Source organism: Bufo gargarizans, chromosome 2 (assembly GCF_014858855.1).
Source record: "Bufo gargarizans isolate SCDJY-AF-19 chromosome 2, ASM1485885v1, whole genome shotgun sequence".
In the NCBI taxonomy this organism is placed as follows: Eukaryota; Metazoa; Chordata; class Amphibia; order Anura; family Bufonidae; genus Bufo; species Bufo gargarizans.
This window is the reverse complement of record NC_058081.1, coordinates 139,858,733-139,874,939: the sequence shown is the minus strand read 5'-3', so window position 1 is coordinate 139,874,939 and position 16,207 is coordinate 139,858,733. Positions and strand designations below refer to the sequence as shown.

Sequence of the window (16,207 nt, the reverse complement as noted above, 5' to 3'; positions counted from 1 at the left end):
ATATGTAAAATGACACACCAAAACACATTGCCCAACTTCTCCTGAGTACGGCGATACCACGTGTGACACTTTTTTGCAGCCTATGTGCACAAAGGGGCCCAAATTCTAAAGAGTATCTTTACGATTTCACAGGGCATTTTTTACGCATTTGGATTCCAAACTACTTCTCACGCTTTAGGGCCCCTAGAATGCCAGGGCAGTATAACTACCCCACAAGTGACCCCATTTTGGAAAGAAGACACCCCAAGGTATTCTGTGGTGAGTTCCTAAAATTTTTATTTTCTGTCACAAGTTAGCGGAAAATGATGATTTTGTAAGGAAAAAAATATATATAAAATAAAAAAAAAAGTCTCATTCCACTAACTTGTGACAAAAAATAAAAAAATTCTAGGAACTCGCCATGCCCCTCACGGAATACCTTGGGGTGTCTTCTTTCCAAAATGGGGTCACTTGTGGGGTAGTTATACTGCCCTGGCAATTTAGGGGCCCTAATGTGTGCGAAGTAGTTTGAAATCAAAATCTGTAAAAAATGGCCGGTGAAATCCTAAAAGGTGCTCTTTGGAATGTGTGCCCCTTTGCCCACCTAGGCTGCAAGAAAGTGTCACACATGTGGTATCGCCGTACTCAGGAGAAGTTGGGGAGTGTGTTTTGGGGTGTCATTTTACATATGCCCATGCTGGGCGAGATAAATATCTTGGTCAAATACCAACTTTGTATAAAAAAAATTTGAAAAGTTGTCTTTTGCCAAGATATTTCTCTCACCCAGCATGGGTATATGTAAAATGACACCCCAAAACACATTCCCCAACTTCTCCCGAGTACGGCGATACCAGATGTGTGACACTTTTTTGATGCCAAGGTGGGCAAAGGGACCCACATTCCAAAGTGCACCTTTCGGATTTCACCGGTCATTTTTTACAGATTTTGATTGCAAACTACTTCTCACACATATGGGCCCCTAAATTGCCAGGGCAGTATAACTACGCCACAAGTGACCCCATTTTGGAAAGAAGACACCCCAAGGTATTTTGTGATTGGCATAGTGAGTTCATGGAAGTTTTTATTTTTTGTCACAAGTTAGTGGAATATGAGACTTTGTAAGGAAAAAAAAAATCATAATTTTCCGCTAACTTGTGACAAAAAATAAAAAGTTCTATGAACTCACTATGCCCATCAGCGAATACCTTAGGGTGTCTACTTTCCCGAAATGGGGTCATTTGTGGGGTTTTTCTACTGTCTGGGCATTGTAGAACTTCAGGAAACATGACAGGTGCTCAGAAAGTCAGAGCTGCTTCAAAAAGAGGAAATTCACATTTTTGTACCATAGTTTGTAAATGCTATAACTTTTACCCAAACCATTTTTTTTTTTTGACCCAAACATTTTTTTTTATCAAAGACATGTAGAATAATAAATTTAGCGAAAAATTAATATATGGATGTCGTTTTTTTTGCAAAATTTTACAACTGAAAGTGAAAAATGTCATTTATTTGCAAAAAAATCATTAAATTTCGATTAATAACAAAAAAAGTAAAAATTACAGCAGCAATGAAATACCACCAAATGAAAGCTCTATTAGTGAGAAGAAAAGGAGGTAAAATTAATTTGGGTGGTAAGTTGCATGACCGAGCAATAAACGGTGAAAGTAGTGTAGTGCAGAAGTGTAAAAAGTGGCCTGGTCATTAAGGGGGTTTCAGCTAGCGGGGTTGAAGTGGTTAGAGGGAATCTGTCACCAGTTTTTAGCATATTCAGCTGTCACCATTAGCATGTACAATAAACTACCTTATTTCCTGCAGTGGTCTTCTCTCTTCTTTTCATGGTTTCATTTTGATTAAAAAATGCTTTTTGTTTTATGCAAATGAACCTCCAAGGTGCCCAGAGGGGCGTTATTCTTCATCTCTTGAGCCCAGTAACGCCCCCCTGCAGTGCCCATCCCGCCTTAATTTCAAGCCCAAGCAAGCCTACTCATTATGAAATATCGTCCCACAGCCGAGGTGAACGGCGGGATCCCCTCCACTACGTCAACTAATACATTCAAGGTACACCCCTAGCTTCTTTCTTTCGGTCGCTGGAAATCTCGCGCAGGCACAGTACCGCCGACTGCATGAGCGATCAAATAGCTCCTGAGGGAAATAGCTTCAAAAGTGTCACTGGGCTCGGCGCATGCCCAGTGACACTTTTGAAGCCGTTTCCCTCAGGCGCAGGCAGTCGGCGGTACTGTGCCTGCGCAAGATTTCCGGCGGCTGAAAGAAAGAAGCCAGGGGTGTAGCTTGAATGTATTAGTTGACGTAGCGGATGGGGCGGCGTTGTTCACCTCGGCTGTGGGACGATATTTCATAATGAGTAGGCGTGCTTGGACTCGAAATTAAGGCGGGATGGGTACAGCAGGGGGGCGTTACTGGGCTCAAGAGATGAAGAATAACGCCCCTCCGGGCACCTTGGAGGTTCATTTGCATAACATAAAAAGCACTTTTTTAATCAAAATGAAACCATGAAAAGAAGAAAGAAGACCACTGCAGGAAATAAGGTAGTTTATTGTACATGCCAATGGTGACAGCTAAATATGCTCAAACCAGGTGACAGATTCCCTTTAAGGAGAGGATTGTGGAACATCTAAAATCCCATGGATTGAAAGATGAAAAACTGCATGGGTTTATTTCAGGGAGATCATGTCAAACTAATCCTATTGATTTTTTTGATTGGGTGACTAAAATAATAGATGGCGGAGGTGCAGTAGACATCGCTTATCTAGAATTTAGTAAGGCTTTTGATTAGAGGTGGGACGAATCCAATTTTTTTTCGAATCCGAAAAGGTTCTCGAATATATTGAATCTTTCGAATCTCGAATCCTGTACATAAGAATTATGGGGATCTGTGGATGACACATACTGTATATAGCATCTTATGCTATATGTATCATCCACAGACCCCCCCACCATAACAGTCATGCACAGATCCCCCTCCCCACTGTCCCCACTGCTCACAGGAGTGTACATTTGACAGTCACATTTCTAAACTGTAATCCATATCCTGCAGTAACTTTAAATAAGCGGCCGCCCATCTCTACTAGTACCTTACACCACTTCTCAGCTAGCTTCGGTAACAGGGCCAGGCTACAGCCTACAGGCAGTGCACGGGCGGCGCTTACAGTGACGTCACGTGCTTGCCTGTTAGTTGTTACCGAGCGATCGCTGATTTAAAGTTACTGCAGGACCAGGTCAGAGGATACAGATTACAGTTTAGAAGAAATGTACACCCCTGTGAGTGATCAAAATGAATGGGGGCACATTACAGTTAGGGGGAGGAATGGAGGGGCACTGCGTGATGTAGGGGGGGGGCCGTGGCCCCCTTTGGCCCCCCCCCATGGCGACGCCACTAGGGAAATAGCAGGCATCTCGGGAGGCATGGGGACGTGACGTCGCGGCAGGATTCGTCTGATTAAATTTTCTGGCCCACACCGTGCAGCACTGTATCCTGACACATGGTCAGGTCATAGTGCACGTAAGCGAGCACTATAACCTGACACTGTGTGACGTCAGGACGACAGTGCAGCGCAAGAAGACAAAGAGGCTAAGGAGCTGAGGAGTGTCAGCGGCGCCCCTACAGAAAAGGCAAGTACTGGCGCTGCGGACTGATGGCTAGAAGCAGAGGGCACAGAGGACTGATGGCATGGGGGGGGGCGGCTGATGGCATGGGGGTGATGGCACAGAGAACTGATGGCATGGGGGGGATGATGGCACAGAGGACTGATCCCATAGTACTGATGGCATAGGGGGTGATAGCACAGAAAACTGATGGCATGGGGGGGGGGTGACGGCACAGAGGACTGATGGCATGGGGGGGTAATGGCACAGAGGACTGATGGCATGGGGGGGTAATGGCACAGAGGACTGATGGCATGGGGGGGTGATGGCACAGAGGACTGATGGCATGGGGGGGTGATGGCACAGAGGACTGATGGCATGGGGGGGTGATGGCACAGAGGACTGATGGCATGGGGGGGTGATGGAACAGAGGACTGATGGCATGGGGGGGTGATGGAACAGAGGACTGATGGCATGGGGGGTGATGGGTACCAAACATGCTGATTTTTCTCACGCGCGTGCAAAACGCATTAAAACGCTTTGCACTCACAAAGAAAAATCTTGCATTTTCCCTCGACGCACCCCCATCCTATCCGGCCCTCACACGCGACGCCCGTGTAAAAGAGGCCTAGGGTACTTTCACCCTTGCGGCAGAGGAATTCGTCAGGCAGTTCCGGCGCCTGCCGGATCCATCAAAACGTATGCCGACTGATGGCATTTGTAAGACTGATCAGGATCCTGATCAGTCTTACAAATGCATTGAGATGCCGGATCCGTCTTTCTGGTGACAAAGAAAAATCTGTGTAAAAAAAACACACATAGATAAGATAGAGACAACCATGAGGGAATTACAATCATTTTCAGACCACCCAGACTACACAACAATGAACCACAACATAACCAATAGAATTTACCAAAATGAACAGAACATTGTAGCCGCTAAAGCAAATAAATTACAGAGAGGATATCATCCAGATGCCGCACTGAAAGACCGGCCCACTAACATCATCGATGGGCTGCCCCAGCCACGTCATCCAAGTACCGCCCCAGAGACGTCATACAGATGCCGGACCAATCGGCACAATCACCGCCCATGACACGCCAGGAGGAGGAATCATAAGACACTAGTGCAACCTAAAAGGGAAAACGATTGGCCACCTAACCCTGGGGGAGTGTCTGGTATCCTAGCGACAGGACAAACACTCACGCCCCCGGCCTCCTCTCCACCCATGTGACCTGCACACATTGCGCTCAAACTGAGTGCATAAAAGAACTGGAAACACTGTGTTTTAAATGTAATAAGTTTTATTGTCCTGAGGAAGGGGGATGTTCTGCCCCCGAAACGCGTAGACCAACTTTAATAAAAAGATTACCTTGATTGGTACCTTTTGAGTATCGAGTCCTTACTGCACCAGCGCCACCGAAGAATGGTCTGATTTTTCTTCACTTCTCTGCACATACCTTATCCTGATAACCGAACCACGGCAAGGGATACAGACCAGGGGCAGCAGACGCAGTCTTCTCTTCTCCCGCAAACTGGACAGGCAATCATCCAGAAAGGCGTTTCGGAGGCGCTGTGAGCTTTCACAACCCCTTCTGGTAAGCATAATCAGTAACTTTTGTGCCTATACCGAGTGCTGTAAGGTTCTACACACGAGGCGCTGCCTCCTCTTTTCTCTTTTTCCCTTTTATGGATCCAGCACTAATACATTCCTATGTAAAAAAATGCCGGATCTGGCATATGTGTTACGGATTTTGGGCAGGAGGTAAAGTTATGCATCTTGGTAGTAATAATCTCTGTGCTTCATATGTCCTATGGGATGTAACACAGAGAGTCCCTTCTAGAGAAGGATTTGGGTGTCCTTATGGATGGTAGATTAAATTGTAGTATACAATGTCAATCAGCTGCTTCTAAGGCTACCAGGATATTGTCATGTATTAAACAAGGCATGACTCGCGAGGCAGGGATGTAATATTACCACTTTACAAAGCGCTGGTGCGGCCTCATCTGGAATACGCAGTCCAGTTCTGGGCACCAGTCCATAGAAAGGATGCCCTGGAGCTGGAAAAAGTACAGAGGAGAGCGACTGAACTGATAAGGGGCACGGAGGGTCTAAGTTATGAAGAAAGATTAAAAGAATTGAATTTATTTAGTCTTGAGAAGAGACGTTTAAGGGGGGACATGATTAACCTGTACAAGTATATAAATGGGCCATACAAAAAATACGGTGAAAAACTGTCCCATGTAAAATGCCCTCAAAGACAAGGGGCCACTGCCTCCGACTGGAGAAGAAAAAGTTCAGTCTCCAGAAGCATCAAAGCTTCTTTACTGTAAGAACTGTGAATCTGTGGAATAGACTTCCTCAGGACGTGGTCACAGAGGAACAGTGGACGGTTTTAAAAAGGGTTTAGATGAATACTTAAAAGTAAAAATGAATACATATGAAAATGTGTAGAAATCTGAGTCTCACTCCCGTTTTCTAAAATTCCCATACCCACCCATCCCTAGGTCGAACTTGATGGACTTATGTCTTTTTTCAATCATATAAACTATGTTAGTATATACCTGTAGGTGCTCTGTGCACTGCCATACAAGAAGCTTGGTTATTCACCTGCAATAGTTTACTGACAAGTGCCATCAAGCATTTGCCCAATAAACCCTCTAAAAATATCTACATAACTTTTTGTTTCTGCTCAGTAATGTCTGATTATTATATGCTTAATACATTTTGGTTCCATATGAGATTATTATATCCTTAACCCCTTAAGGACACAGCCCTATTTCACCTTAAGGACCAGGCCATTTTTTGCAAATCTGACCACTGTCACTTTAAGTGCTGATAACTTTAAAACGCTTTGACTTACCCAGGCCGTTCTGAGATTGTTTTTTCGTCGCATATTGTACTTCATGACACTGCTAAAATTGGGTCAAAAAAGTTAATTTTTTTGCATAAAAAAATACCATATTTACCAAAAATTTTGAAAAATTTGCAAATTTCAAAGTTTCAGTTTCTCTACTTCTGTAATACATAGTAATACCCCCAAAAATTGTGATGACTTTACATTCCCCATATGTCTACTTCATGTTTGTAGCATTTTGGGAATGATATTTTATTTTTTGGGGATGTTACAAGGCTTAGAAGTTTAGAAGCAAATTTTGAAATTTTCGGAAATCTTCAAAATCCCACTTTTTATGGACCAGTTCAGGTTTGAAGTCACTTTGTGAGGCTTACATAATAGAAACCACCCAAAAATGACCCCATTCTAGAAACTACACCCCTCAAGGTATTCAAAACTGTTTTTACAAACTTTGTTAACCCTTTAGGTCTTCCACAACACTTCATGGCAAATGGACATACATTTTTAGAATTTAGATTTTTTGGAAGATTTTCCAATATAATCAATTTTTTCCTGGAAAAAAACAAGGGTTAACTGCCAAACAAAACTCAAAATGGGTTGCCCTGATTCTGTAGTTTGCAGAAACACCCCATATGTGGTCGTAAACTACTGTTTGGCCGAACGGGAGGACATAGAAGGAGGGGAACACCATATGGGTTTTGGAAGGCAGATTTGGCAGGACTGGTTTTGTTTATACCATGTCCCATTTGAAGCCCCCTGTTGCACCCCTAGAATAGAAATTTCAAAAAAGTGACTCCATCTAAGAAAGTACACCCCTCAAGGTATTCAAAACTGGGTTTACAAACTTTGTTAACCCTTTAGGTGTTCCACAAGAGTTATTGGCAGATGGAGAAACAATTTAGAAATTTCTATTTTTTGGAAAATTTTCCAATATAATCAATTTTTTCCAGGAGTAAAACAAGGGTTAACTGCCAAACAAAACTCAAAATGGGTTGCCCTGATTCTGTAGTTTGCAAAAACACCCCATATGTGGTCGTAAACTACTGTTTGGCCGAACGGGAGGACATAGAAGGAGGGGAACACCATATGGGTTTTGGAAGGCAGATTTGGCAGGACTGGTTTTGTTTATACCATGTCCCATTTGAAGCCCCCTGTTGTACCCCTAGAATAAAAATTTCAAAAAAGTGACTCCATCTAAGAAAGTACACCCCTCAAGGTATTCAAAACTGGGTTTACAAACTTTGTTAACCCTTTAGGTGTTCCACAAGAGTTAATGGCAGATGGAGAAACAATTTAGAAATTTCTATTTTTTGGAAAATTTTCCATTTTAACCCATTTTTTCCAGCAATAAAGTAAGGGTTAACAGCCAAACAAAACTCAATATGGGTTGCCCTGATTCTGTAGTTTGCAAAAACACCCCATATGTGGTCGTAAACTACTGTTTGGCCAAACGGGAGCACGTAGAAAGAGGGGAACGCCATATGGGTTTTGGAAGGCAGATTTTGCAGGACTGGTTTTGTTTATACCATGTCCCATTTGAAGCCCCCTGTTGCACACCTAGAATAGAAATTTCAAAAAAGTGACTCCATCTAAGAAAGTACACCCCTCAAGGTATTCAAAACTGGGTTTACAAACTTTGTTAACCCTTTAGGTGTTCCACAAGAGTTAATGGCAGATGGAGAAACAATTTAGAAATTTCTATTTTTTGGAAAATTTTCCATTTTAACCCTTACTTTATTACTGAAAAAAATGGGTTAACAGCCAAACAAAACTCAAAATGGGTTGCCCTGATTCTGTAGTTTGCAGAAACACCCCAAATGTGGTCGTAAACTACTATTTGGCTAAACGGCAGGACATAGAAGAAGGGGGAACGCCATACGGTTTTTGGAAGGCAGATTTTGCTGGACTGGTTTATTTACACCATGTACCCTTTCAAGCCCCCTGATGCACCCCTAGAGTAGAAACTCCATAAAAGTGACCCCATCTAGGAAACTACAGATAAGGTGGTTGTTGATTTGGTACTATTTTAGGGGTAAATATGATTTTTGGTTGCTCTATATTACACTTTTTTGAGGCAAGGTAACAAAAAAATTAAATTCTAAAATTTTTCTACATTTGCTATTTAGTTTTGTGGAACACCTAAAGGGTTAACATAGTTTGTAAAGTAATTTTTGAATACCTTGAGGGGTGTAGTTTCTTAGATGGGGTCACTTTTTTGGAGTTTCTAGTCTAGGCTACATCAGGGGGGGCTTCTAATGGGACATGGTGTCAAAAAAAAAAACTGTCCATCAAAATCTGCCTTCCAGAAACCATATGGAGTTCCCTTCGTTCTATGCCCTGCCGTGCGGCTATATAGCCATTTACGACCACATATGGGGTGTTTCTGCAAACTACAGAATCAGGGCCATAAATATTGAGTTTTTTTTGGCTGTTAACCCTTGCTTTATTACTGGAAAAAAAGGATTCAAATGGAAATTTTGCCCAAAAATGGGTGTTTTGGCACCGTTTTTATTTTATATTTTTAACACCGTTCATCCGAGGGGTTTGGTCAAATGTTATTTTTATAGCGACGACTTTTACGCACGCGACGATGCCCAATATGTATGGCTCTCAGACTTTGGAGACACTAAGCAGGCATCCTAAAACTGCGGCCCTCCAGATGTTGTAAAACTACAATTCCCACCATGCCCTGCTGATGGCTGTAGGTTGTCTGGGCATGCTGGGAGTTATAGTTTTACAACATCTGGAGGGCCGCAGTTTGAGGATGCCTGCACTAAAACTAATATTTTTTTGGGGAAAAAAAATTGTTTCTGTGTCTCCAAAGTCTGAGAGCCATAGTGTTTTATGTTCTCTAGGGGACTGTTGGAGATTATAAAAATTTAGTACTCCATGGAAGTGTGATACTCCCTGAAGCAATCGATAATGCAGAGGCCCGGATGATCGGGGCAAGTGTCACACTGAGTAGTGGTGTCCTTCCGTATCCCCCTCTTGTGACACACTCTGCATCTTTTTTGGGTTCGTCCCTTCTTTCCAGTATGGGGGACCACACCTGGAAAGTGTTGGCCAGGGACGATCCGGGCGCCTCCAGTTCCCGAGGTACTCCGGCCTGCTCTTTCCCGGTCCGAAAAGATCAGGTCTTTGAGGACTGCCTCATAGAATTGGAGGAATGTCCCTGTGCTGCCAGCGCTTCGGGATAGTACAAAAGAGTTGTACATGGCAACCTGCACCATGTAGACCGCAACTTTTTTGTACCATGCCCGGGTTTTGCGCATGGCATTATATGGCTTGAGGACTTGATCAGAGAGATCAACTCCTCCCATATACCGATTGTAGGCGACGATACAATCGGGCTTGAGGACCGTTGCCGTGGTACCTCGCACAGAGACTGGGGTGGTGCTGTTACCGTGGATTGTGGACAGCATAAGGACATCCCTCTTGTCCTTATACCTGACCAGCAACAGGTTTCCACTGGTAAGTGCACGGGTCTCACCCCTGGGGATAGGTACCTGGAGGGGGTGGGCAGGGAGGCCGCGTTGATTTTTCCGCACGGTCCCACAAGCGAACGTGGATCTGGCGGCAAGGGACCTGAACAAGGGAATGCTGGTATAAAAGTTGTCCACGTACAAGTGGTAACCCTTATCCAGCAGTGGGTACATAAGGTCCCACACGAGTTTCCCGGTAACACCCAGAGTGGGGGGACATTCTGGTGGTTGAATCCGGGAATCTCGCCCCTCGTACACACGAAATTTGTAAGTGTACCCTGAGGTACTCTCACAAATTTTGTATAGCTTCACGCCATACCTCGCCCGCTTTGTGGGAATGTATTGGCGGAAACTGAGTCTCCCCTTGAACGCAACGAGAGACTCATCAACCGCGACCTCCCTTCCAGGTACGTAGGCCTGCTGAAATGTGGCCCCAAAGTGATCGATGACCGGCCGTATCTTGTACAGCCGGTCATAGGCAGGATCACTTCGGGGGGGACATGCTGCATTATCGGAATAATGCAGACATTTCCGGATGGCCTCAAACCGGGAGCGTGTCATGGCCGTACTGTACAGTGGGGTCTGGTATAGGACGTCCCCACTCCAGTACAGCCTGACACTGGGTTTTTGCACTAGACCCATATGCAGCACGAGGCCCCAAAATGTCCTCATCTCGGCTGCACTGACCGGCGTCCAGCCACCGGGTCTAGCCAAAAATGAGCCCGGGTTTTGAGCGACGAACTGTTGGGCGTACAGATTCGTCTGCTCCACCATCAGATTCACCAGTGGGTTACTGAAAAAAAAACTAAAAAAGTCTATTTCAGTAAACCCCACTGTGGGAATCTGGATTCCAGGATTGCCAGCGAAATCCGGAATCTCAGGCTCAAAGTCCACTGGGGGACACCAGCTAAGTTCATCGGCAGGGGGCTCCGGTGAACTTATTTGGTGGGCCGGGAAACCAGTACGAACCCCCGGCTCGTACTAGGGTGGGCCACAGGATCCCTAGCATGTGTGGCCCCTGGCTCCGCCTGGCGGCGTCTCCGCTGCCTTGGTGGCTCATCGTCATCCGATGATGATGAGGAGGATGCGGATGACAAAAGGAACGTGGGGTCATCCTCATCCTCACTGGGGCTCTCAGAGTCGGAGGCAATCTGGGCATATGCCTCCTCGGCCGAGAACACCCGGCGGGCCATGGGTGTGTGTGTGTGCGTGTGTATGTGCGTGCGTGTAAACCTTTATTCTATGTGCGTGTGTGTGGGGGCACGGGTGTTCACGTACTAAAAGTCCAGGCAAAAAAAATGGGCAAGTGTTAGAAAAAAAAAAAAAAAAAGTTCAAACTTGCTGATCAGCGGTTCAACGCTGATCAGCGGTCGGTGGGGTGGTGGGGCGGTGGGGCGGGCGATGCGCTAACAGTGGACGGACGCTAAAAAGTGCCGGCCAGTCAGCGCACGCAGAAAAAAAAGTGGTGGTGGGGGGGTCTGGTGGGGGGGGGGGGGGGGGGTGGTGGTGAGGGGGGGGCTGGTGGTGAGGGGGGGGCTGGTGGTGGGGGGGATGCGGGGGGGGGCAAGTGGCAGGGGGGTCTGGGGTCTGGTAGCTGAAAAAAAAAAGTTTGGAATAAATGTGATTTTTTTTTTTTTTTTTTCTAACTTTTCCCTTCTATCCCTGCCTAAAGGTGACTCTCCCTCACTGACCCTAACCTACCTGGGTGGCGATGGGTGCAGGAGGGTGATGGATGGCGATTAGGGGGACACAGGAGCTGGTGCTGGACGATGCTGCCGGGTGCTCGTGCAGAACAGGAAGAGGAGGGGAGAGAGGAGCGCAGGAAGTTTGAATCTCGCGCCTCTCTCCCCTGCACCAATCAGCACCCTGGACAGCGGCGTTCAGCACCAGGGCCAGCTCCGCCTCTGCAAATCCTCGGACTGCGATTGGTGGTGTAAAATTACGCCACCGATCGCAGTCTTTTTCCGGTTCATCGGGTCACAGGACACCCGAATGGACCGGAAACGCAGAAAACCGCAGGTCTGAATTGACCTGCGGTTTTCTGCGATCGTCGATGCGGGGGGGTCAAATGACCCCCCCCTGCATTGTTACAGGATGCCGGCTGAATGATTTCAGCCGGCATCCCGTTCCGATTAACCCCCGCGGCGCCGGCATCGCTATTTAAAGCCATGACGTACCGGTACGTCATGTGTCCTTAAGGACTCGGGAAACATGCCGTACCGGTACGTCATGTGTCCTTAAGGGGTTAAAGGGGTTGGCCCATCTGGGACATTGATGGCATAACGCTAGGATACACCATCAATGTTAGAGGGGTGCAGGTCCCAGCTCTGGAACCTGCTCCTATCCCAAAAAGGCATCCCCGAATTGAACAGAAAGCAACTGCTCATGTACAGCATGCTCTTCATTCATCACTATGGCCCAGTGAGCGCGCTCAGCTATTTTTGAAAGTCCAATAATGATAGATGGAGAGCATGCCATGCAAGTGCAGACACCTCTCAATTTACCATTACGGGACCACCAGAAGCAGCCAAGCCAGGAGTGTGGTTGACTATGTGTGGCTGCCCTGTGTTCACTTCGGAAGCCCTGTTTTGGAGGTAGGAGCAGGTTCCAGAGATGACATCTGCACCTATCTGACATTGGTGGCATAGCCTAACGATATGCCATCAATGTCCTAGATGGTCATACCCCTTTAATAAACCATTACCCACCTTCTTTCCTTTGCTGTCGGTGATGGCATGGCGAGAGAAATCCACTAGTTCCCCTTCCAGAAGAATGCCTGGTCCACTACAGAAATAAAATATACAATGTGATATTAATACACAGTATAGATATGCTTCACCTGTAAGCAGTCCAGAAACATCAGATGAATCTCCTGAACGTATATATGGGAGGAACCTGACTCTAGAGACAGAATTACTGATCCTGGATAAGTGCTGCTAGAGCTGTCTGGCACTGGCTTCAGGATCAGACAAGGATTTTGGTGAAGAATATGTGTAAAATCTGATAAAAATCTACATGCAGTGCATTTTTGGGACCCTGTTCACATACTAAATCCCCAGTACTGAACTTAAAGGTCATCACAATCAAGTGCTAGACTAAAGCAATTGTAATTGTTATTCCCATAGTCCACCGGGGTCTCAGTTCTTGTTTCTGTTCCATGGAGCAGGAGCTCCTGATAATAGTGCGGGGGATCATGTCGACCATATTAGAGGGAACCGGTCACCTGGATTTTGGGTATAGAGCTGAGGACATAGGCTGCAAGATCGCCGCTAGCACATCCGCAATACCCAGTCCCCATAGCTCTGTGTGCTTTTATCGTGTCCAAAAAATAATTTTATATATATGTAAATGAGCCTTAGATGAATCCAGTCTCCTCCATGCTTCAGAGATGAGTCCAATCTCCTCCGTGCTTCAGAGATGCGTCCAGTCTCCTCCGTGCTTCAGAGATGCGTCCAGTCTCCTCCGTGCTTCAGAGATGCGTCCAGTCTCCTCCGTGCTTCAGAGATGCGTCCAGTCTCCTCCGTGCTTCAGAGATGCGTCCAGTCTCCTCCGTGCTTCAGAGATGCGTCCAGTCTCCTCCGTGCTTCAGAGATGCGTCCAGTCTCCTCCGTGCTTCAGAGATGCGTCCAGTCTCCTCCGTGCTTCAGAGATGAGTCCAGCGTTCTCTGACTCTGAGCCCAGCTGCACCCACTGTGAAGGAGCCCAGCACTGCTCCGCATCCTCCGAATCTCCTCCTTGCTCCCCAACGTCACAAAGCTAGAGCGCCGTAATCTCGCGATGCGCGAGCTAGCGCATGCGCAGTTCATTCCCTGAGGCTGATGCCAGCACAGGGAAGGAACACTATGCCGACACTGCGCATGCGCTAGCTCGCGCATCACGAGATTACGGCGCAATAGCTTTGTGACGTCGGGGAGCAAGTAGGGGATTCGGAGTATGCAGGGCGGTGCTGGGCTCCGGAAACGTTAGTAGCCTCATTTACACACACATATATAGAAAGAAACCAAAAGAAAAAACACAGCAGCACGAGACCAAGCAATGGTGGATGCAAATCCTCACAGCCGCAGGCTTAGGCTGGTTTCACACGGGCGTGACGGATTTTATACGGATGCGTTCAGGGTGCGTTCAGTGAAAATGCTGCGATTTTGGCACTAAAACAAGTCAGTTTTGTCTGCGATTGCGTTTAGTTGTTCAGTTTTTTCCACGCGGGTGCAATGCGTTTTGATGCGTTTTTCACGCGCGTGATAAAAAACTGAATGTTTACAAACAACATCTCTAAGCAACCATCAGTGAAAAACGCATCGCACCCGCACTTGCTTGCGGATGCAATGCGTTTTTCACGCAGCCCCATTCACTTCTATGGGGCCTGTCCTGCGTTACAAACGCAGAATATAGAACATGCTGCGATTTCAAAGCATTGCAGAAGTGATGCGTGAAAAAAAACACTCATGTACACAGCCCCATTGAAATGAATGGGTCAGGATTCAGTGCGGGTGCTATGTGTTCACGTCACGCACTGCACCCGCGCGGAAATCACGCTCGTGTGAAAGGGACCTTAGACGGCTATAAACAAGTAAAATATCCAAAGATGAGGCAGCACTCCAATAGAAAATAAAAAGTGGATCCTTTATTCCCCTCTGTGCAACGTTTCAACCGTCTCAATGCGGTTGAAACGTTGCACAGAGGGGAATAAAGGATCCACTTTTTATTTTCTATTGGAGTGCTGCCTCATCTTTGGATACTTTACTTTATATATATATGAAATAGTTTTTTTTTGACACAATAAAAGCACACAGAGCTATGGGGACTGGATATTGTGGATGTGCTAGCGGCCATCTAGCAGCCTATGTCCTCAGCTCTATACCCAAAATCCAGGTGACCGGTTCCCTTTAAATAGAAGCCATAACACATACATTTACACAGTATCTGTCTTTCAAAATTCATTCATAGAAATGTTGCCCTCACTGCTCACACGTATGGGACCAGATGTGCCGTGTGAGAATACACCCTGGCTTTTATCAGTGGTTTGGAAGCTTCTTTCTGTCCCCGGGAAAAATAGGGCGAGAGGAATGGCCAAAATCTAACACAGCATCTTAATTTCCATTTTAAAAAAAATCTGAAAAATGTACAAAAAAAATAAGAATAAGCAAAAAAGAGCACTTTCCTATACTCACACACATAAAACATGGCGTGTAAGGGGCTTAAAGGGGTATTCCAGTGATAAATGATAACCTATTCATTGGACAGGCGATAACTGTGGGAACGGTGTGGTCACTGATCACCAAGAATAGGGTGGGGGATTAGCATGTGTTCAAAGTCACCAGGACCCACATCTAGGACTGGTGACAACTTATAACTGGAGTTCAGCTCTGGGCAATGCACCTGAAGCACCAGCATACAGACTGAGGGTGGTGGGCTCCAGGTGTCCATGTAACACAATGCCAGGGGGCAAACACACACCTTTGGCACAGGTCTGCAGTACAGAAGCCTGTGGTTACACTACAGTGTATGGCGGGTGCTTCCTTCTGTACACAGCCATATCCCTGAGGTAGTGACAGCGCTTAGTGTGAACAAGGGCTGGCCAGAAATACCAGTTTATGTTCGAATACGGCATGCGATATCCGAGAGACGTGCCCATAGGCTTTCCTAGCTATATGTGCCCAGTCACCAGGGCAGGGCCAGTTCTGCCCTGTGTACAGCCCCCTCGCCCGGCCACACGTCCTCCTATAAGCCCAGCACACAGCCATACCTCTGGTACACTGCCGGCTGCCAGTCTCCCGACACCCGCTCATCATGTACGGGCTTATTCTGCAAGGCACTGTCGTGATAGATGCGGCTCATCGTGACAGCAGCTCACCGCGCTCAGGCCGTAAAGAGACAGCGTTCAGCTACTAGAGGGAGCAGGGAAGTGGCCCGGGGTATGGGGGTGACAGAACCAGAACCCAGCTGCTACTGGTTCTGTACATGATCGTGGACAGACGACAGTGAATTACGGTGTCACTGCGCTGTCTCAGTATATAAGCAGTGGTGTAATGTAGAGGATAAAGAACTATATGTATAATACACACAACTCCCCCTCTACCGAGCGCACATGGTACGGTCCGAAGTTATAGTCTCCTCCTTCCTAGGACTGGAGTATCTGTGTGCGAAGTGCTGAACTGTGCAGGTAAGAGGTGGAGCGCTTCACTATAGTGTGTACATGTGTCATACAGGGCCTCACTATAGTGTGTACATTGTGGCATACCAGTGCTTCACTATAGTGTGTACAGGTGTCATACCAGTGCTTC

General features: G+C 46.4%; 1 protein-coding gene across 1 annotated transcript in view; it reads right to left on the bottom strand.

Annotated features, from left to right (window-relative positions):
* Positions 1-15,855, bottom strand: part of ARPIN (actin related protein 2/3 complex inhibitor) — a 49,335-nt gene extending 33,480 nt beyond the window's left edge. The window contains exons 1-2 of the mRNA XM_044279509.1: positions 15,670-15,855; positions 12,632-12,707 (exon numbers count right to left, since the gene is read on the bottom strand). Of these exons, the coding sequence (XP_044135444.1) occupies positions 12,632-12,707; positions 15,670-15,761 (168 nt within the window). The 5' untranslated portion in view covers positions 15,762-15,855. The remainder of the gene's footprint in view (positions 1-12,631; positions 12,708-15,669) is intronic.
* Positions 15,856-16,207: the final 352 nt, after the last annotated feature.